This window comes from Silurus meridionalis, chromosome 17 (genome assembly GCF_014805685.1).
Source record: "Silurus meridionalis isolate SWU-2019-XX chromosome 17, ASM1480568v1, whole genome shotgun sequence".
In the NCBI taxonomy this organism is placed as follows: Eukaryota; Metazoa; Chordata; class Actinopteri; order Siluriformes; family Siluridae; genus Silurus; species Silurus meridionalis.
The window spans coordinates 15,176,880-15,201,169 of NC_060900.1; the positions used below are offsets into that span (position 1 = coordinate 15,176,880).

At 37.7% G+C, this 24,290-nt stretch overlaps 2 protein-coding genes across 6 annotated transcripts in view; both read left to right on the forward strand.

Annotated features, from left to right (window-relative positions):
* The window catches only part of grid2 (glutamate receptor, ionotropic, delta 2), a 464,217-nt gene extending 448,062 nt beyond the window's left edge, over positions 1–16,155 (forward strand). For 2 of the 5 annotated variants that reach the window (XM_046871161.1, XM_046871163.1), the window contains 2 exons: positions 6,934–7,174; positions 13,886–16,155. In XM_046871161.1, coding sequence (XP_046727117.1) covers positions 6,934–7,174; positions 13,886–14,317 — 673 coding nt within the window. In that variant the 3' untranslated portion in view covers positions 14,318–16,155. Of the gene's footprint in view, positions 1–6,933; positions 7,175–10,613; positions 10,695–10,882; positions 11,110–13,885 lie in introns of those variants that run through there. The other 3 variants (XR_006928288.1, XR_006928287.1, XM_046871162.1) reach the window with 3 other exon arrangements.
* A 5,378-nt stretch (positions 16,156–21,533) lies between these two features.
* On the forward strand, positions 21,534–23,627 carry atoh1a (atonal bHLH transcription factor 1a). Its single transcript, XM_046871800.1, has one exon. The coding sequence runs from the start codon at positions 22,121–22,123 to the stop codon at positions 22,937–22,939; it is 819 nt and encodes a 272-aa protein (XP_046727756.1). The 5' UTR covers positions 21,534–22,120; the 3' UTR covers positions 22,940–23,627.
* The last annotated feature ends 663 nt before the right edge of the window (positions 23,628–24,290 follow it).

The window sequence follows — 24,290 nt, forward strand, 5'->3', positions numbered from 1 at the left end:
TCCTTTTCCATTCCTCCATAATTTCATCACAGAGCTGCTAAAGGTTAGACACATGACACTTCTCCACCTTCCACTTGATGATGCCCCACAGATGTTCAATAGGGTTCAGGTCTGGAGACATACTTAGCCACTACATCACCTTCAGCTTCCTTCAGCAGTTGTCTTCTTGGCAGTGTGTTTTGGGTCATTATCATATTGGAAAACTGTCATTCGGCACAGTTTCTGAAAGGGAGGGCATCATGTTCTGCTTTAGAATGTCACAGTACATGTTGGAATCCATGTTTTCCTCAATGAACCACAGCTCCCCAATACTAGCAGCACTCATACAGCCCCAGACCATGACGCTACCACCACCATGCTTGACTGTAGGCAAGACACAATGCTGAACACCATCTGAGCCAAACAAGTTTATCTTAGTCTCATTAGACCACAGGACATGGTTCCAGTAATTCATGCTCATTGACAGGTTGTCTTCAGCAAACTGTTTGTGGGTTTCTTGTGAGCCAGGTCTGAGCACTATATAAGCAGATATCCCACATCTGCAGCCTCTAAAGCAATGCTGACAGCACTTATGCATCTGTTTTTTTTAAGCCAGCTTCTGCACCTGATGCACAGCATGAAAACTCAACCTCGGTATGACCGTGGCCACTGTACTGTAACTCAGTTTCAGGGTGTTACTGATCTCATCTTTGTGGCGAGCAACAACTATAATTCTCAAATCTTCAAAGAGTTATTTGCCATGAGGTGCCATGTTGAACATCCATGGTTCAGTATGAGAGAATTGCACTCAAAGCACCAAATTTTAACTGCTCTAATACAAGATACACAAATTTGTCTTGTCATGCAGAAGAAAACCTGAACATGTGGCTAAATAATGATTGGTTAAATAATGATGTGATTTGAAACAGGTGATGTCAACAGGTGATTGTTATTATGGTTTGGTAAAAAAGCACCATCCAAGAAAGGTCTAGTCCTTTAAGAGCAAAGATGGGCCGAGGATCGCCAGTTTGCCAACAAATACGTGAGAAAATTATTGAAATGTTTCAAAACAATGTTCCTCAAAGAAAGATAGGAAGAGATTTGGATATTTCACCTTCAACAATGCATACCATAATTAAAAGATTCAAGGAATCTGGAGGAATTTCAGTGCATAAAGGACAAGGGCGCAGGCCTAAGCTGAACAACCGTGATCTCCGATCCCTCAGGCGGCACTGCAACAAAAATCGTCATTCATTTATAAGCGATTTCACCACATGGGTTCGGGACTACTTTGGCAAACCTTTGTCAAGTACCACAATACGTAGTTATATCGACAAATGGCAGTTAAAACTGTACTGTGCCGAAAGGAAGCCCTATGTTAACAGTGTCCAGAAGCGCCGTCGACTTCTCTGGGCTCGGAGGCATCTGGGATGGACCATCACACAGTGGAAACGTGTACTGTGGTCAGATGAATCAGTATTTCAGGTATTTTTTGGGAGGAATGGACACTGTGTGCTCCGGACCAAAGAAGAAAAGGATCATCCAGACTGTTACCAGCAACAAGTCCAAAAGTCAGGGTCTGTCATGGTATGAGGTTGTGTCAGTGCCCTTGGCAAAGGTAACTTGCACTTCTGTGATGGCACCATTAATGCTAAAAAGTACATAGAGATTTTGGAGCACAATATGTTGCCATCTTTTCCAGGGACGTCCATGCATATTTTAACAAGAAAAGGCAAAACCACATTCTGCACACATTACAAAGTCCTGGCTGCAGAGGAAGAGGGTACGGGTACTTGACTGGCCTGCCTGCAGTCCCGACCTGTCTCCAATAGAGAATGTGTGGCACATTTTGAAGCGCAAAATACAACAACGAAGACCCCGTACTGTAGCCCACCTTAAGATTTGTTTGCAGGAAGAATGGGACAAAATTACACCTGAAACACTTCATCACTTGGTGTCTTCAGTCCCTTTTTAGTGTTGTGAAAAGAAAAGGCAGCATTACAAAGTGGTAAATTCTTTACAGTCCCAACTATTTTTGGAATGTGTTGCAGGTCTGAATGACAGGAAAGGAGGTACATTTACAAATTACATGAAGTTGACCAAACAAAACATGAAATATTTTGTATTCATATTGTCTGCAATGAAATACAAGTCAAAGTAAATTTAGAAATCACTACTTTCTTTTTTTATTTGCGTTTTCCATACTGTCCCACCTTTTTCTGATTTGAGGTTGTAAAATGGCTGCTGAAATGTGAGGGGTGTATTCACTTTTGTAAGATACTCTATGTAGGTTGAAACACAGTCATTAAGTGAAAGAGGCTGAGGTTGTGGAAGACAGTTCTATGTCACAGGTCATACACCATGGCAAAACTGAACATAGCAACAAGACACAAGGTATTCATACTGCACCAGCAAGGTCTCTTCAAGGCAAAGATTTCAAAGCAGGCGGGGGTATCAACATGCGCTGTCCAAGCTATTTTGGAGAAGTAAAAATAAATGGGAAATGTTGAGGACCTTAGACAAAGTGGTTGGTCGAGAAAACTTGACCAATGCAGCAGATGAAATACACATAATGCTTGTGAAGCATGGTGACGGTTCCTTGCAATTTTGGGCTGCATTTCTGCAAATGTCTGGGATTACATTACACAGAAGGATTTGAGGAAGCTTGCATCCACAGAAGCTCTATGGTTGGTTCTTTAAGATGTTTGAAGCAACCTACCTGCCGAGTTTCTTCAAAGATTGTATGAAAGTGTACATAGAAGAATTACAAGGGTCATTTACTTTCCGTTTTGTTAAGTGATAAAAATAACTATTAACACTTCTATTTTCAAAAGCATTCTTACTTTACAGTATTTCTTTCTTACTTGCCTAAAACTTTTGCACAGTACTGTATATTACACACATTCATCAAGCAGATGCAGTCTCTGTGTAACACACAATACCAAAAGCACAGCACAACAGCCAGTCCATCTGTAATTGTAAAAAAATATATATAAATAAATATATTAAATGCCCACTGCTGCAAATTGAAAGCATGTTGTTTCTCTGCTGGATCTTTAGGCGTAGACATGAGGGGAGGGAGAAAGCGACACAGTGGGCCTGTTAAGTTAATGATTTAACAAAACAGCTGGGTGCTCAGAAGAAATGGTTAAGAAACCCAGTAAAGCTACTGGAGAGCAAATTCATTTATCCACATGGGCTCAAGCCATATAGCATGGCTTACCAGCTTTTAAATACACTGTATGTACATTTTGCTTCAAATTATGGCCTGTGAAAAATAAGTGTGTGGCAGATCATATCTTGGTGGTCATGACTCCCTCATTGAATCCAAATGAGTAAAACTAGACTTATTTATTCTTGTAGGTTTGACTATTCTTAAACATTACTCATCTTTCTCTTTCTATCTGCAAGTGCCAGGAGGTTAACACTTTTGGCAACAGGGTTGTGTATTTGCAATCATTTTAATGTAAATATTAAAGTAACAAAGATCTGTACTTTTCCTTTTCATATTTTATGTAGTCTGTAGTTTTTCTAGCCATTCTCCAGAAGTTGTAGTGTATGCTTTGATTATTTATATTGCATCCTAATGGCATCCTATGTATTTTCACTTAAAAAGAACTGGTTGATGATCCAATTAATCTCTGTGCAATTTAATGGGATTTAGGTCTGGTGACTGGGCAGGCCATTCCATGATAGATAAAACTCCAGCAGACTGTTTGCGCTCTATATAACGCTGATAAAGCTTGCTTCAAGTCATTGTCTTGTTGTATGGGGAAGTTGGATCCAATCAGTCGCAGTCCAGAGGGAACTACATGGTGTTAAAGTATGGAATTGTAACCATGTTGGTTCAATATTCCCTTCACCTGAAATAAGTCTAAAGTATTCCCTGCTCCAAAACAACCCCAATCCATTTATCTTTCACCTCCATGTTTGACTGTGGGAGTGAGGCAGTCTGGAAACATCCTTTTTCGTTCTCCGTCTTACATAAGTTCTTGTTAGAGCCATAAATGTCAAAATTTTGACTTATCTGTTCACAAAACTTGCTTTCACTCATTCACTGTCCATTTCTTATGTTTTTGCCTTTTTCCTAGTTGCACATAAACAAAAGGAACATGCATCTCAAAAATTAGAAAACATTTTTTTCACTTTTTTTTCACTTTTTACAGCCACTGTAATAAAATATTGGCATATAATATCTAATGTGTTGCATTTGGTGGATGATTGTAATACTGTTTGTTAACTCAACCAACATTTTTTATCAGAGTGAAATTAATCATTTGGGTTTGTTTGCAGTTTAGTTTACTTTTGTTTCACACTAGTTATAATTTAGTCAAGCACAAAAGTGAAATGAAGGGCATCACTGGAATAAAAATGTATTCATAAAACTATTTCAATCACTGGTCAAAAATACAGCAATAGACAGAGGTAAACAAAAGGGTGCATAGAAATCGCAGAAATTACTCAAGCAAAGAAAAATGCAGTGCTGGCACTAAATAAATGGTTCAGATATATTTGTTTATATGAATATCTAATTTGATATATTTTGTGTATTGCATTTATTGTTTATTTTTCTATTTTTGTTTAGCGTTTCAAATATCCAGAACACATGGCATTTCTTCAGTTCTGTTTTAAGTCTCTGTTATCTCAGCTTACATCTACAAAAACACAAGGGCTGCAACCAAAAATACAAACATGTTTGGTTCACTTTCAGAAGCTGGATCGATTCAGGGTGAAATTGCTTTCTCTCTGCAATTGAACCACGCTTAAGTTCACTTGAACTAGAACTAAACCAAGATCAGCTCATTTGGTTAGTCTAGGGCCAATTGTTTTTGCTTGTATCCTGAGATTCCTGTGTTTAATTGAACCAAATCAACAAAGGAAAATGCCCTGGGTTTGAGTCACTCTGACTGCATAAGTGACAGCATTTAATAGGAATATACGTAGAATTACAACCAGCATAATTTAAAGAAAGACATGACAGTGATTTAGAGCACCAGCCACAGAGCTTCCCTCTGGTCATCTCCATGGTTTAACTTAATAATTATAGACTGTGTTCATTAAATTCTGTTGCTGTGGGTTCATGCCAGTTTTGTCCTATTCAGTGATGTGCATAAACAAAGGCTAATTGTGTGCTCTGTAACTCCCTCTATGCATAACCTTCAGCTTGTTCAGTTTTACTATTTAGTGAGTTACAAAGTAGGTCCATGACGAAGTACACATTACAGCCTTTTCTTCTGTGTTTATGTGCTATTTATTTTTATTCTAAAATGAGTCTGGATTTCAGCACATAATTTAGTCTCACAGTAATCATTTCAGCAAGGGCACTTTGATTGTGTTTTCAAAGTTAATTTTTTTTCAAAGATTTAAAAATGAAAATTAATTGGAAAAAATGCCTGTGAAGAGTTAACAAGGTAATGTGCTCATCAATGTAATGGAGAAGTTAAGGATGAGAATGAGGAGTTTTGTATGTTGTTATGAACCTCAATTTCAAAATGGCTTTGTATATACTGAACATACATATACTGTATATACTCTAAACTTTATTTTCAGCTGCTAGGATGACTGCTTCGAACAATAATTGCTTTTTCTTTGGCTTGCTGTATGGAATTAAGTTAAGAAGTTGCTGTTTGCTGAGAGACCAACTGTTAGGTGTTGTAGTTCAGTGTTCAGATGATCAGCGTGGCCAAGTCCCTTTTTAAAATAAATTCTAATGCTACTATTATCTAGTGAAGATCATTAAGATGAGTCAAAGACTCAAAACCCAGGTGGTGGCAGATAGTGGTGGGATTTAAACTCACGACCTTCTGATCAGAAGTCTAACATCTCAAACACTGAGTTACCCCCTCCAATACATTTGCACAAGCATGTATCTGTGACATTGGCAAGTCGCTATTCTTCCCCTTTCAGAGAATGTGTGTGTAGATGTTTCCCCCCGCTGTAAGGTCTAAAAGACAGCGATGAAAACAATCCATCAGTGAGAAGAAGTGTAATAAAGCTCTGCATTTTGTATTCATCATCACGCTTGTCAGTGCGGCAGCATTAGTGCAAACTGCACCTCTATATTAAAACATGCTCGTTTCTCATGACTGATGGTCATCTGGCTGTATTTTTGGAGAGACACTGCCCTCTAGTGTGGTTTAATAGAGTACAAATTTGAGCACTGCAGCAACAGATGTCACTGGGCAGAACAGAGAAAAATGGATAATGGTTTAGTGTGCAGACATCTGCTGTGCAGTTATAAAAAAAAATGGTTATTGTGTAGAAGATTAAAACATTTATTGAGATTAAATAGTTATTGAGTCAATTACATTAGAATGTCAGATACATATTATTTCTTTTTGGGTAATTAGTATATAAATGTATTCAGTTGTGTTTTTCAGCCAAATCTCTGTGTCTGTATTATATGAGAGACTACTACAGATAAGACGTTTGTTGTATTTCCCTGTAAAAGAAAAAATATATGAATTATATTATATCATTCTGGGGCACTCGTACGGCAGACAAATTGTCATAATGTAAGATAATTTTTTATATGTGCAATCAGACAACAAATTATATATTATCTTGGATAAGGAGATATTTAGTAAACATTTATGGAAGAAGGCTGGTAATAATTAATTTTAACATTGCATGAATAATTTAAATTTGTGGCAAATTGCGTTTGTGTAAGAGGGGGAGTAATATTAGCTTTGTTATGTTATCTTACAAAATGAAAGACAGATATTCACCTTTAAATAAGAAAATTCTTTGATTATTTTTATATAAAAGTCATTTCTTTGCAAAGGTTTTATCCAGTGTTTTGAATAAACAGGTGTTCTGTAAAAAATTAAAATAACAATGCTAGAAACAATCATTACCACTGATGAGGCCAAAGGACTATGTAATAAGTTAAATCAGCTCTTCAATTCTTATAGCGTTGGCTCTTAGCACATGTCTTTTCCATGTTGCGTTTAGGATCTTGGAGCTGCAGCAGAATGGGGACATGGATATCCTGAAACTGAAGTGGTGGCCCAGAGAAAGCCCATGTGACCTGTACTCTGCCGTGGGCACCAAGAAAAGTGCCAGTGCCCTGGACATCCACAGTTTTGCTGGCGTGTTCTTTGTTCTTGCAGCCGGTGTGGTGCTGTCCTGCCTTATTGCCACTATCGAGACTTGGTGGACACGGAGGAAGGGATCCAGAGTACCCTCTAAGGAGGTGAGCATCAATGAGATCTTTATAAGAATGGTGTGGGGATGGGCACAAATGACATGTGAAACAAGTGCAATTCTTATGTTAGTTGTCTTAAATCAATTTCAAATAGATCAGTTTAAAGTAGAATTCCAAATTCTGTCAAGTACAGTCTTAATAATTCAAACGTGTATACTGGTGTTAGTATCTTGTAAGGAGACTAGATTATGTACACTTTATGGCAAAGGATTTGTTGGCACATGACAATCATAATCTTATGTGAGCCTTCCTTCAAAGTGTTGCTAAAATTGTATACAATGTCCTTTTATGCTGCAGCACTACAATTACCCTTATGTAGGGCCCCAAATATGTTCCAGCGTGACAAAGCCATTGTGCAAAAAGCAATGCCTATGAAGACATAGTGTGCCAAGTTTGGAATGAAGCCCAACTCAAGTGGTATGAACAAAGCCCTGAACCCAACTGCACTGAACACCATAGGGAGGATTGAATGTTAACATCAGTTACTGACCTCAGTAATATTCTTGTGACTGAATGAGCACAAATCCTCACAGACACATTTTAAAACCTAGTGGGAAATCTTCTCAAAGAATGAAGATTATTATCACAGCAAAGCAAGGACTAAATATGGAATGAAAGCTCATGTAGGTGTGTTGGTCAGGTGTCCACAAACTTCTGACAATACAGTGTATCATTAAGTACAAAAATAATTCTGACAAAAATAATTCTATGTATTTTGAGACAAAGACATAAATGCAGACTGTCCAAAAAAAGACTTTTTAAGGATTTGCAATGATAGAGATTTGGCCTTAAAATATACTAAAGTGCATTCTTGTAGAAATACAATGTTGAAATTCTTGCAAGGTCTATGAAAAGGAAATGTAAATTAAAGAAATGCTATAAAACAGCAGCTGGAAGACTGGTTTTCTAATCTGAAAGATTCAATCTGGTTTTATTGAAACTTTTTTTTTTTTGCACAAAAATTTCTGATACCTTTATGACTTTTGTTAATATAAAAAAGAAGAAGAAGAATGGCAAAGCCAACTGTAGCATATTTTTGCTTTTTTGAGAGCTCAGGTTCAGCAATTAAGATGTAATTGTAACACTCTAAATGCACTTGAACACTTTAACAGTCATTCTGTTGCTTTATTACCCACTTTAAAAAATCTAATGTATGTCAATTAGTGAAAATTGAAGCAGCATAAGAGGTGCGAAGGGATTCAGCTTTTAAAATGCCACCCCCGTTTCTGCTGCCTGAACCTGCTCAAATCAGTCAAGTCCCAATCCCCTCTTAGACACAAATCACAACAAATGCTATAGGTAAAAAAAAGAAGAAGAAGAAGAATATAGATTCTGCTATATATTACCTTTTGATCACTGAGTAGAGCTATGGCCCTGCATTGAGACACTTTTTTTCCCTCAGGTCTACAGCTTTCATCTAACACTAAGAGAGACAAGTCACACATCGCACCATAGCACTCGAAAGAAAATATTGTTATGGTCCCGGCTACTGATACCTTACCCTCCCAGACAAGGAAAACTTTTAATAAAGATTTATCAAGTGCAGATTCTTTGGAGCAGACTTATATGATATGAACAGTTAACTCATCATCATACCACCATGATATCTAGTGACATTTGCTCTGATTATAATATATTAGCAAACATGCCTATTATACATTTTCCCAAGGGGTTTCACAGTTTAGTATATAGTTAAGATAGTATTTTTTGCACCCATATACGCTCCTTAAGCCTGAAACGGTATGAATACTAATTTTTCTGTCACTTTTAAGGTTGGTTCTGGATAACAAAAAAGTTTATCAACATTTTTTTTTAAACTCACCAGCAGAAAAAGATCTATTCCATACAAGCCATTTAAGTTTCAGTTTCACCATATATATATATATATATATATATATATATATATATATATATATATATATATATATATATATATATATATATATATATATTTCTGCATAAAATATAAATCCAATTCAGACAGTTGGTGAGCAAAACTGTACAGCCACTTAAATTAAAATAATTCTGAAAGTATTCATATTCAGCTCACTTCCTTATGTTTATAGCTCATGTACAGGTTTTTGTTTACATTGAATGTTTATAGCAAACAGATGTAGTCTCATTTTTTTGCCAGAAACAATTGTGCATGCATTAATTATTGCTCTGGCTATGCATACCTATGCCGTGATGTATGCATAAGCCTGCAGTATGTGCTGAGTAATTAATGGTAGTGCTTGATTTGATTAGCTACATAAGATGAAATGCAAAGTTGATCTCTTGTAAGGATTTTTAAAGTGGCTTTCAGGAGGCTGGTCATCACACTTGAACCTCCTCTCCAAGTCCTGTGGTGCAATCATGCTGAGGCGGGTCTTCAGAGCACTCTTCCAGAAGGTTCCATCAGACTTGAAGCTTGGCAGATCTTACACACACAGGCACACATCAATGAGCACACTATTCACAGTCCAGTGATCAATCAGTTTAACTTTGGAACTTATTGATAGAAAACAAAAGATAAAAGCTAAGATGTCCACTTATGTCACATTGCCATCTTGTCACAGTTACCACCATATGATGGCTATCAGTAATCTGCCGCATACTGGCCTAAACTTTATTCATTGCTCTTTAACCTCCCTATATTCCATTGCTGCATTCTTGTTCATTTAACAACATAGTTTCCAATTGATGTGCCCTTGCATTTTAACCCATTTCTAAATTGTCCAAAATGCTTTCCATGTAATATCTCTTTGCTAACATCGAATTCATTGAAACACCAAAAAAATAGAATAAGAGGTTTGTGCTTCTGTCTCTGTCTCTTAACACACACTGCCACATTCTGCATAAGTCATGGTGTAAGCTTGACCCTGTTTCTACTCTCTGCTTCTCTGTGATCTCCGAGTCTTCCTGCAGTATCAAGAATTTGTGTGAGATGACAAGTCATAAAAACAAGACTTTATTTTTAAATCTAAATGTGCCATGTTTTCTTAACACATGGTATGCCACTGGGGTCAGGAGAAACAGAGAATGCACAGTGTGAAAAGCAAACCATGCCACTGGCCAAATTTTGTCCTGTAACAAAACAAAAGTGACTTCACATGTCTTCTGTGTCATTACTATTGTGATTATGTGGAGTCCAGCATGTCATATTGAACATCTTTTAATAAAGGAGGGATAATTGTTCTGTGTTTAATTTTAAAAATTGATTTGGTGAAGAGTATTGTATTGACAAACAAGGGTTAGCTTTATTCTTGCCCTAAATTAACTGACATTGCTGAGCACCACACAATCTTCTGTGTTGATCATGGCTCTGAACTAAGGAACTGTCTGGTTTTCTGTCCAAAGCAGCAAAAAAACAAGTCATAAAAGTTTTGCTGTCTGACAGCATTCCATTTATTTGTTTTTTTATATATTTTTTTGTTTTGTTTTGTAGATAAGTACTCTGTGTTGAGGGGGTTAAAGCGGGCGAGGGAGAGAAATGCAATATGCCATTTTTACCATCTCACCTTTCCAGGTATCTGGCTCCTTGGAAATAGAAAAGAACCAAAACAAAGTCTATATTCTGACTGTTTTGTTTGTTGTCTTTTTCTACTCATCTCCCACCTCTCTTTAAACGAACTCTCCCTCGTCTCATTTGCCTGGTCCATCCATCTGTCCATCCCACTGTCCTTCTTTTGGCTTGTGGCCCACTTGCCTGAACAGACACGTGTTGATGGGCCGTCTGCCAGGCCAGACGAGCCATGTCATGAGCCTCGGAGTGACATCACACTCACGCTTAGGCCCACATCCAATCACCTGTCGCCTGCATGCTGTGCCCCACCTCTGGACTCAAGCCTGCGCCACACATTTGCTATTCCGTCACGAACCGTCTTCTGCCAACATTGAGCTGCCCCCTTTCTCCTCATGCACCAAGCTTCAAGCCCACATAGGTAGTGGAATAAGTGGAATAAACCACCACCATACACAGAGAACATTAATTAGCCTAATGAATTTGGTTTGCTACTAGCAAGTCACCAAAAACACAGCTTGCTTTTTGAGAAAGGATTTTCAGGGGTTTCACTATTCAGGGTGATTGATCATTTTAGACAAGTGAATGTATTTAGATGTTCTTGAAAGTTCAACAAGTAGCTAATATACCGTGGTGATTGTGCATTGACAGTTGAAATTTAAAATCAAAATACAGGATCTCGAATACTACACACAAATCTTTTGGAAAGGCATAATTGTTGGGGAAGTGCCAGACAGGCTTCTATGGAAACCGATTAGAGGTCAATAAGTCTGTTGAAATATAACATTTTAAGTTAAGAACGCTGACTAAAACATTTAGACTGGTGCTAAATAGAAACATTTGATGCTGGAACAGATATGAATGTTACTTTTAACTAGCTGACAAAAGATAAATTAGAGCACACCAGAGAAACTACATCACTGAAATAAAAAAAATCTGCTGCTTAGATTCATGAGGCTCATCAATGTCTTGCTTCCAGATAATCATAAATGATTTTTTTTTTCCTTAAAGCAGTTAAATGGTATTCTTATAATGGACAGTATAATTTATTTTCCATGGTCTTCACTTTGGGAAATAATTGTGCTGACAAGGCTTGTTGCATCCTCATTGGCATAGACTGTGTATGCTAGCAAAGTTGCCTTGTTTTTTATTAACATTTATTTTAACACAAATGCACACATGGACATGTACAGGGACAAACAACATGAGCATAAAATATAAATGGATCCCCGTACTTCCTCTTTTTTGCTCTTTCACCATACTATAAGCCCCTTTAGTTGACAACCTCTCTACTGTAGGTCTATATGGTCAAATATAGATAAGCACCCTCTACATTTGTCCCTACATCTTTCCTATCAGGTTTCTGCTGCCAGCAGCATTTCTGCTCTCAATGAACGCTAATTTCAGATACGATGACATTTCATGTTCTTGGATGTGGAGCATGATTAAGGAAAAACTATTTATATAATTCTGAGATGATCGAAAACATTTATTCAGTTTATTAGGGAATACTAATAAGCAACTTTATTCAATTTATTGGCATTAATATTAACATCTGGCAACATCAGATAAGAGATTTAAAAACTCTTTCTACATGTCCTAATCTCTGTGAACAAGAAAAGAAACAAATGATACAATCCATCAAAATACAAAACAGTCAAGGACAAGAAGGGTTTGTGTTTGTTTGGCAGTCAGGTTTTTTATCAAATTGGAAAGCTTCCAAGGTTGTACATTTGTGTTTTTCTGGCTATGGGTAGAATAAATAGCCTTCAACTAATGTGTGAGATGTAATCATCTGGACACATTTTGATATTTAGTCATTTGAATTGAGTTAATAATAGATTTTGGTGCTGATGTAATAATAGCATAAATGTTTAGAATTTTTTAAACTACAGTTTTCATGTAGAGTTGTCCCATTAATTGTACCGTATTTTTCGGACTATAAGCCGCTACTTTTTTCCCACATTTTGAACCCTGCGGCTTAAACAACGAAGCGGCTTATTTGTGAATTTTTCCTGGGTTTTTCCCGGTTTCACAAACTTCAAGCCAAAAACTGAGCCCCATAACATTAGACCAATAAAATTTCCAAACGGAAACGAAAAAATGCACCTCACCTGTGTTCTGAGCTGCACGGCATAGGGAGAAAAAACTCTTTTTTTTAAACGCATGACGATGCCAAAAAGATAAACTCCCAAGAGAAATTGTTGTTAAACGAAGGAGGAAGACCGTGAACAATGACTTTCTTGGTAGGCTACTGTTTAGATACAAGCCGTTGTAACGCGTTGAGTCTGGGTGAAGGGAGAGCTCACTAACTCCAGTTGCAACAGAAATCATATAAGCACAGACAGGTTTCCAAAACTCGTGTTTTTTTATTTTTCTTTGCAACAGTGTTACGGGTTAGTCAAAGAAACTTAGAAATGAGCATCAGAAAATAATAAGGACATAATCCTCGTCTTGCACACACCCGAAAAATGCAGTGGCAGGCTATTCCCAAAATACCGCTATGCTCCTAAAGGAAGCGCAACATATTTCACCCGTTACACGTGTGTAACGTGTCTTTTATAAAGCCTGTGTAAAGTTCATTAGTTTCAGTGTAGACTTATAGACAGGTGTGGCTTATTTATGTTCAAAATAAAAATATGTAAAATTCAGTGGGTGCGTCTTATATATGGGTACGCTTTTTAGTCCAGAAATTACGGTAATATGTTACACAATGCTTGATCCCATTGCAAAAATACCCATTTGCCTTTGTTACTACAGTTCATCTGTACTTTTTTCTTCCCCATATCTATTCACTCTTGCTGCTCACATTGCAACCCAAAACTTGCATTACATATCACTACCCTGTCTTTTCACTCCTATTCCCATGTTTATAATCACACATGACTTAATTTTGCCTTATTCTTTACTCATCTCTATATTCATTCACATCTTCCTTATCTGCTAACCTTCGTCTCTTTTTGCCACACTGCTTTGTTTCACACTAACACATTCACCTATACTTCTACTCCTCTGACCGTACCCCCACTTTCCTCACTTTTATACCCCTTACTTCTTCTGTCCTCTGCTCCTGTAACAACCCTCACCCCACCTCCTTCTTTCTTTTTCTTTGCCTCTCTATCTCTGTCTCTCTCTCTGTCTCTCTCTCTCTCTTTTCCCCCACTTTTTCCACTCCACCTTTTCTCCCTTCGTCTCAGGATGACAAGGAGATCGACCTGGAGCACCTCCACCGGCGCGTGAATAGCCTGTGCACAGAGGACGAGAGCCCGCACAAGCAGTTTTCCACCTCTTCAATGGATCTGACTCCACTGGACATGGACTCACTGCCAGCGGCACGCCAGGCCCTGGAGCAGATCAGTGATTTCCGTAACACACACATAACCACCACCACCTTCATCCCCGAACAGATCCAGACACTGAGTCGCAGCCTTTCTGCCAAGGCAGCATCCGGCTTTGCTTTCGGCGCCATGCCCGACCAGCGGACTGGCGCCGGGCCCTTCAGGCAGCGCGCACCCAATGGAGGGTTCTTCCGCAGCCCCATCAAGACCATGTCTAGCATCCCATACCAGCCCACACCAACCCCAAGCTTCAGCTATGGCAACGACCCAGACCGGGGCACCTCCATATGAGGGAATACACACAAAAAAGATCCAAATGTAAATACCTGTCTTCTTTTTTTTTTGTTGTCCCTTTTTGCTTTTGAAAAAGCTCTGCTTTTTAGTTTTGCTGTTGGGGGTGCTCGTCCTGCCTGAACTCACCTACCTGTTGAGGATGATGATAAATTTCATTATTGTCGTCGTGATTGTTGGGAGATCTCTTGTGTAAACATGACTTTGCCTTCATTTTTTCACATGGAATTTTGGGAATTAGCTCTATGGGGAGAGATTTAAATGACTAATCTAAAAGATATAAAATCATGGGATGTTTACATTTCTTTTGTTTTCGTTTGGTTTCCAGACAAAAAAGGGAAAAAAATAATACTGCATTTTGCAGACTGACCTACAGACCTGCAATAACTTGAGGCTTATTTGAAAAATCTTGTCTGGTTCGCAGTTCATGCTGGTCACTGCTCAGCTATGTGTTATGGTGAGCCGGGTGTCAGTAGCTAGAGAATAAAGTCCTTCTGCTGCTCTACACTGCACCTGAGTTCCAGACATACAGACTGATCTTCTGACATCCTTACGTCTGGCTGTGACGTCTCTTTTTCACTTACACACTGGACAATGTATAAGAGAAAGATTTAATGAAAAAAATATACATCAACAAAGTTAAAGCATAGAAGGACAAATGCAAATGAGGCCTCTACATGTGTTTTATTTAGTTTTTTTTTTTTTTTTTGAAAATAGAAAAATCATTTTGTGTGGAATGTCTGTGATCAGAAAGTTTAAACAACATGAAAAAAAAGGATAAGTGCAGGTTGTATTTTGTTTCATATATATATATATATATATATATATATATATAATATTTCAGATTGCTTTAGTGCCATCATCTTACTATTAGGTGTTATAGTCAAGACGAAATGCTCTTTATAATTCTTCATGTGTCTTTAAACTGACACCAGGCCATCTGAAGGTACAGACAAGACAGCCCATTTTGGGGAATTATTTGAAATAACTTTCTATTTCCTTTCATAAACTGTAAGGGGTAATATTTATCTAACTTTTTTAAAAGTGCTAATTGTTCAAACAAGGCCATCAATGTGTGATGACAGGTTCAAAAAAGACACATTTTGAGAAGTTAAAAAAATACAAAAAATACAAAAAATACAAAAACATTAAATACATTCAAACTGATTTCACTAACATTGTATTAATATGACTAATGTTAGTTGTTTAGAACAAGCTTTCAGTTTGTTTTCCTCAGACTAATTCGCAAATGTTGTGTGTAGAGAAAAGCAACAGTGTTTTGATGACAGCATTCTAGATGTACTTTTCTTAAGCTATGAATGACAATAGGAAAAGTTTTTATTTAGTATCAAATTAAAGATTTTTATTTAGTATAAAATAAAGAGACAGTAAAATGTATATTTTACATGAAGATAATTTTTGTTGAATTAATGAAGATATAGAGTTTAACATTAAAGCCTTGCATTGCATTAGTCATCATTACACTAACTTAATTACCCAGAATCCCTCTGATAAGACAAAGATTAAGCTTTCGATTTTAGTCACATTTTAACTTCATTTCTTTTTTGAGTTATGGATTCATGAGTAAGAATGAAAGTCCTTTTCCAAATGAAAAAAAAACACATGTAAGACTTGCTAAGCCTGTAACATTTTTTATTTCTTACATAGTATGTACAGGAGTTCCTTGATCATTTTCAACCAATTTTAATGTACAGTATTTAATATAGGCCTATTTTGTTGTATGTGTTGCATATTATTCTAATGGAACAAACTGAGGCCTCTGTTACAAGTGGCAAAGCTTTCTGTGTATAATTTGTCTAATAAACATGTTTTCTACAGTGGGTTTAATTTTCTTTGCTGTATCAGAGGACTCATTTTAGCCACTGTTTTGGAATTTTATTAGAATAACTAGTTTCATCAGTAACTGGTGTCCTCTTGGTTCATTGTTGCTATTTTACAGTTATTTGATTAATGCAAAAGACAAGATTCTCAATTTCAGATGCAATGGTTTCTACACCACACCCCAGGTAGTGTGGTCGAAAGTGCGAACTGGTTTGGATGATCACTGAGCGTGTGCACCAGGCGTCATGCCCTCTGGCACACTGTGAATAGCACAGCAACCCGTCGTATCATGCTTGAGTGAAGAGAGAAGAGCCACATTTACGTAGTGCATGTACAACCCCCTCCAGTCTCACCACCCGCAGCACTTCAAAAGGCCAAGTTCTTGGCTCATCATTCTTGATTATATAAATATATTGGTTATACTTTAAAAATACCTTCATTTACATTCATTTATCTTTATATTGTTCATAGCTCACATGATCATGTGATTGGGTTGACTGCATATGTTTGAAGCGATTGTTGCTAGTTTTGTTTTGATATTGCTTGATTAATACCAACATTGCCGAATATTATTGTAAAATGTTTTCCTTATTGGCTTTCCATTTTGACTGCCTTAAAAAAACACTTCACTTATGATTAACAATGTAGACTATATTTTGCCTTCATTTGGTGATTGCATTTTATTGTATTTAATACTTTATCAAATAATTTCAGTAATTGCCAGTAAGATGTCTCTGAGCTGTCCTATTCAGTTGATAGTTTGTTAAATGTCTACTAAAAGTTGATTGAAGGTGAAACATACTGCATGCAGTGTTTAGTAACACTTCCTTAAAAGCCTATATGTGTAAAGTATATTCAACATTTAATATTCTATAGATCCCACTTGTGCCACTTAATCAGCTCTGATGCATCAAGGCATGAACTCTATAAGACTTCTAAAGGTATCCTGTGGTATCTGTCCCCAATATGTTTGCAGCAGATTCTGTAAGTTGTAAAGTGGGGCCTTAATGATTTTAACTTGTTTGTCTAACATTTCCCAGAGATGATTGAATGGATTGAGGAGTATGAAGGACAAGTCACCTTGAACCATTTGCATTTAACCTGTTGAAAGAGGCCAGTTATTTGGACATACCATTGCCACAAAGTTGGTCTAATGCATAGTGGTGCCATCTCCTCCTCAGGAAAGAACACAAAAACATGATTCAATAAACAAGGCCACCTTCGTCCATTGTTCTATGGTCCAGTTCTGGTCCAGGCCCATTTAAAGTGCTTATGGTGGGCATGGTTCACAAGAAGAACTCTGACTTGTCTACAGCTTTGTGGCTCTATACACAAGAAGCTGAGATGCAAAGTGTGTTCTGACAGCTTTCTGTCATAAACATTGTCAGCAAATCTTTCTGCAATAGGTCGACGATGATATCAGACAGGTTCGCTTTTGCTTCCCACAAACTTCAATGACATTTGGGTGCCCTTACCCCATTCAGGGTTTCACCAGTTATCTTTTCTCAGACCACTTTTGATATTTAATAACCATTCATACTGTTCTTTTCAGCTGCTGTTTTGAAGTTGCTCTAGTTTAGTCATCACAATCTGGTTCTTGTCATAGTTTCCCATTTTTCATGTTTCTCTGCATCTCTACATCTTTCCCTACAAATTTCAGAACTGACTGTTCACTTGCTACCCCTTAAGAGGTGTTATTAGAAAGATGATCAGTGGTTTTCACTTTAGCTGTCAGTGGTTTTACCGATGTGGCTGATTGTTTGAGGAATTTGCCTTCATTTAAGATGCAGATATTTTTTTGTCTTGGTAGTTCTTTTGTTTAGACTGTTGAATACAAACACAGTATGATAAAAATATATTAAACATTATGACTAACAACTTAGTGATTAATGCTTCCCTAAAAATGTGCAGTTTTGCTTCTATCCTAGCTGGACATTGCTCCTCTATCTTCTAAGCCCTTTATCCCAGGATCAGTTAATTCAATGTTCTTCTCATCCCACTCTGACTCCTCATTCCCTAGCCTTCCATATTGTTGAAATATGTTTTTTTTTCCTTTCTAGTATTCTCTTGAGGCTTTCCGCTTTGTCAAATCTAAAATCAAATCTTTTTTTTCTTGTTTGTATTGCCACCTTGCTCCAAAAAATATTTCTCATCTATGTGCTGTAGACTTGCCACTCATATTAGCAAAATTACATGCAAAGAAAAATTATCATCATCCAGTAGTCAACAACTGGTTGAAAGTCTCTACTGCTGGTCTGTAATCATCATCCTCTGAATCCAATTTTTAAACATGTGGTTGAAATTCATAATTCATAGTATCATAAATACAGAATGTGATTGGACCAAAGATGATAATAATAATAATAATAATAATAATAATAATAATAATAATAATAATAATAATAATAATAATGCACATAATCCAGAATAAAAATGACCAAAAAATGAATTGATCAGATCTTTCATTATTTTACAAATTAGTTTACTTATTACATTTTAGTTAAAAAAGAATTAGGAACACGGGAAATAAAGAACACTGCCCAACATCTACAAATGAAAAAAGGCAATATATTGACTTCATTACATATGTGAGAATGGTAGGCTTTTTTAATGGTAGAAATGGTCGGCTTTTTCATGGACATATAACCCAGTTTGGCTCAATAATTGTATCTGCAATAATGATAGCGATCATGTGAAATTTGTTTTGCTAAGCTGAACCATGCTGAATGGTCCAGTACATAAATTGTCTGCAAAATGTCTGTAGATAAAATAATGGAAGAGACACAAAATTGCTAAACACTTTAGACACTAGACAAATCCACATAAACAACAAAGATCAAAATGATTGCTAGGGCCTTAGCAACATTCTTTATCCCAGGTGGATAAATGGCTTGACAGGATTTGGTCCTAATTACCCACAGGTCTTGAGGTGAAATTTAAATACGGTAAATATTGTACTATAAAATTAAACCAATATAATAATTATGTAAAAAGCCACAGCATGCAAAAATACGGTGTGGACAAAAGTGTGAGCATGCCTTAAAACGTAAACTTTCACAGTTAACAGAGCCTTAATGCCAATTACAGTTTCTTGCTTTAGGTTTTTATTCTTCAATTCAGGTGGAATTGTGGTCTAGTAAAAGTAAAATATGAGTGATGTAATAGTAATACAACACTTTTGTAATCCAAAAATGTTAACATTAAATTTGATTATATAACAGTTTATTTTATCAAGTAACATTGAAAGTTTATTGCCATGGTTTAAATAGATGTTTCCTCTGGTCCCTGCCTCTTTCCTGCAATATTATAGCAGGTCCTGTTGCAACATGTTCAGTGTCCACTGGAGGGCGCATGTAAGGTGCTTTGGGTTGGTTGTGAGAAGTACCTTAGTCTAACCTACCTGGGGGTTTATATTACTAAAGCCCGAACAGAGCGCATTCTGACCTTTTACAGCTAATAAATATCTTTAAATAGAAGTCTGGGATCAAGGATCAGAAAATTTCTGAATCTTATTTTAGATTATTAATGCAACTTAAAATTTAGATTCACTCTAAAAAGTTAGACATGTTCCATCTATTTTTTTATGGAAATCGAAAAAGTTTTCCTTCATACAGTTGGAACTTTGTTATTGTTTGCTGCTGTTGGTGTTGGTGGTGTGTGTGTGGGGTGTCTGTGTGTGTGTGTGTGTGTGTGTGTGTGTGTGTGTGTCTTTTTTTTTATCAGATAAGCGATATGTGGGCGTTTCCCGGGAGACAGGAATAAAGAATGCAGCACGCAGACTCGCTCGCGCTGAAGCCCCAGTGTGTGTCTTCTGTCCAAAGAGTCCCCCTGGCGTGTCCAATGGAACATAGAGTCCCCTTTGTCCCCGAGACACTTTAATAATCGGCAGCAACCATATCCAACCTGTTGTTTGCTTTAGGAACTCTTCCAAGACACGCAGGCTGACTGGATGCGGCTCCGGCTCAGCGCGCTCAGGCGCCACGGTTTCATGAATACATCCAACACAAAGGTCCAGCGTCGGAAATGCGCCATGTATCGCGCCTCTTATTCCATCTCTTCAAATTCTTTTTTTGAAGTACAGACAGTTCAGTACAGATATACATGTTTTTGCGTTCGGAATGTGTTATTAGATATCAGAACAAGAGATGAGGGCAGTGTAATAGATAAATGGTCACATTTGTTTTTTTTTTCCTTTTTATCACAAAGTCGCCTTCAGCAGTGCAAATAAAATGGGACATTTTTAATTCATGGTTTTCTTATGTTTATAAAAGAATGTAATAATTCTGTACATTTGGGTTTTATTTAAAAACATTATTACAATTAGATTTTAAGACTATTGATCGTTTATCATCATCATCATTATGCTTATCATTATCGTTATTATTACTATTATTAGTAGTAGTAGTAGTATTAGAATAAAAATTCGATTGTAGCCTGTGTTACATGTATTGATGATGATGATATTGATGATGATTAGATTAGATTAGATTCAACTTTATTGTCATTACACATGTACAAGGCAACGAAATGCAGTTGGTGTCTAACCAGAGTGCAATAACAGCAAGTGCAGGATATACAGTGATAACATGATTTACATAAATTAAATTAAATGGTATTATAGGACTATAAACAGTAATTTACAGATGTGTATGTACTATGAACATAATATACAGATAAATATATATGTACTATGAACATAATATACAGATGGCTGAACAGAAATGATGATGATGATGATGATGATGATGATGATGATGATGAATATTATTATTAGTATTAGTATTTTTACTACTAATACTACTACCACTATACAACTAGTAGTAGTAGTAGTAGTGCTACTTTGTCTGCTGTTATTTTTTGTTTCACTGTTTAGTGCACAGGACAGTAAACGCCAACGCTGCGCTTTATGTTTCATCCCTTAGACACCTTTTGCATAACAGGGCGTTTCTTAAGTCTAATCAAAAGAACTTGTTCTAAAGAAAAAGAAACCTGAGACGGTTGTAACATTCACGGCTCGAAAGGGAAGTGTTGGATTGTCCGCATGCAAAAAGAAACTATATAAGGTGTCAAAATCGGTGATATATATATATATATATATATATATATATATATATATATATATATATATATATATATATATATATATTCATGTGATTTTTTTATTATTTAAATTCCAAAGAAAATAGCTAAAAAATATATTACTTAATTCCCTTGATACATAGTTGCATCGGATTGATGATTCATTTATTAAACAATAGTTATTCTTTTAAAATAGACTTTAGTAAAATAATGTATTCGCTTTTTAAAGATAAACTTTTATGAAATTGGATTAAAAAAAATCTGTTCAAGAAAAGGGAAACGTGTAAAAAAAAAAGTGTGATGGTTTGAATGCGTATTTGCGGTACGTAAACATTTCAAGAAGTGGACAGTAAATTTTGAACAGCATGTCCCATTAGTCCTTTCTTCACTTGGAGTGTATTGCATGCCCATGCCAGCTGCACTGTGGAACACACGCCTGTGTGTGTGTTTTGCACCCTGCTCGCGCTCTCCACATTCCTGCACCTTTCTGCGCGCGTCCTGTGGGACAACCTATTGTGATAATCACACTCCAGTTAAACAAGCAGCGGTACTATAAAAAAAAAGTTTGGACATAATAACGAGTCTCGGGTTCTCTGCGGCTTTCTCATTGGTCGGGCACACGCGCCTGCCCCGAGTGCTCTTATTGGTCAAAGCGCCACGCGACCTGCTTGAGAAGGGGGGCTTCCAGGCGCGTGCCGCTTTTAAAACCGGCGCGTCGCATAGAGACCCATAGTAAAGAAATCCTCCTGTGGACGGAGTACGTGTAACAGGTGCAGGAAGGAGACCAGAGACCCCCACCCCCCGTCACCTCACACGCACTCACCGTTTCTTCGTACCTTTTTTTAAACTTCGTTACCGACGTGACGTGCAAACCACAAGCAAATGGACGTCATGGGCAGCTCGTGCGAAGACGCGCGGACGGCGGTGGAATCGGACGCGGGGCGAGGGGAGCACTTTCCGCTCGCTTTGGCGCTGATAGACGGCGGGGACGCACGCGCTTGGCTCGCTCCCGCGCACGCGGAATACCCGGCGCACAGCTCGGGCTCCTCGAGCGCGGAGGGCGTGTCCGGTTCGCACTTAAGCAGCAAGGGCGCAAGGGTGGGGGGCGCCGTTCGTGTGCGCGAGCTGTGCCGCCTCAAGGGAGCGGCGCGGCCGGATGAGGGCAGACAGCGCGCCCCGACCAGCAAGACCGCCAACGTGGTGCAGAAGCAGAGACGCATGGCGGCGAACGCGCGCGAGCGCCGGCGCATGCACGGCCTGAACCACGCCTTCGACGAGCTGCGCAGCGTCATCCCCTCCTTCGACAACGAGAAGAAGCTGTCCAAGTACGAGACGCTCCAGATGGCACAGATCTACATCAACGCGCTGAACGACTTGCTGCGTGCTCCCGGCGCAGACGATGACGCGCGTAATGGTGACGTATTGCCGCCCGTCTACGGAGGAGAGAGATCACCAAACTCGTTTTCCGTGCAGCTCGCCGGGGTTTCGTTCCAGTACGAGGAAGACGCGTTTGTGTCGCTCGGAACGGACAAGTCCGCCTCTGAGTGCAGCAAAGACTCCCCGCGGTCGAGTCGGAGCGATGGGGAGTTCTCACCACACTCGCACTTCAGCGACTCGGATGAGACACACGCGGAGCTGCACAGCGAAGACGAGCTGTGTGAACTAAAGCTGAGCCGCCAACGCGCCTTTGAGAGACGCTGAAAGGAGACCGATAGTGAACTTTCGTGTCAATTGTATTCGCCCTATACTTTTGCGATAGGTCACCGTTCTAATTGGTTGGCTTGATTTCGATTTCATGACCATTATAATGTACGCTGTTGTTGTTGATGTTTTTCAGTAACGTTTACGCCAATATAATATATTTGCCTTGTCGTGACATTGGCGATATTCCCCACGCCACATCAGCTGCCGCGCGCAGCAGTGCCATGGGCCCGAATGTCATGCAAAATATGTCTTCCGAAAATAAATATGACCCAGTTTATCCATATGCGATAATTTTATAGAATACGATTGAAGGGGTTTTATTTGTTGTTTTTTTTAACTCGATGAATTTGAAACTTCTAAACTTCACTTGCACTTTAAATAAGGGCCATAGGCTTGAGAAACACGCTTTGTAATAGGACGATATTTTTCCTGCTGTTTTCATCTAGCCTAGTAATGCCAATTTGTCAATAATATTTAATATAGCCATTAGATGTTTTGTACATTTCCTAAGTTTGAATATTTGATTTGGACGCGAGGTTATTATTTGTATTCAACATCTGATTGAAGACGGTGTCTATCAAAGTGTCTTTTATTAATTTATTTCCGTTTGCCTTATCTTTTTATGTTTTATTTTATGAAAATTAGATTTTGCCACATGCTTTATGACTTATTTGAATTTTTTGGAATAAAAATGACCAGAAACTAAAAACGCTCATTGTACTATTTATATGAATCCAAGACGTGTCTTTGGTTATGATGATCACGATGATGATGATGATGATGATGATGATGATGATGCCATGGGATGGTGTATTCAGCATGCTGACTATGAAACAATTTTAATCTATATTTACTCAAAAATGGCACAAAATAGAACAAACAGTGTTAGACTCTGAAGCGTTTAAAGCGTTAGGTGTTTGAGTTATCCCCTTACTGAATAATTTAGTGATAAAAAAAAAAAACTGTCGATTAAAAACTTACAGAAAGCCGCGAACCACCAGAAAGTGGAAGTTATCATTTAAATAACGTCAGAGCTGCAGTGTATTGCCAGTTTTCTTCGAATGGTTCAAACATAATTATGCACATTTAACACATTGTTGGACGTATAAAGGTTTAGCTCAAATAAAAACGAAACGCAAAAACTGAGAGTAAAGCTTTAAAAGGCTAAACTGCAGGATAAATCATTTACTGTTGCATCAATTACTATCATTTACTTTCGCACAAAAAAACATGATACCCGATAGCAAGTGTTTAATAATGTATAATAAAAACATAATAATAATTAGTATCATTGCTCTTAATACAACTACAAAAACTACTTCAACCTCCACAGCTTCCACCACCACCA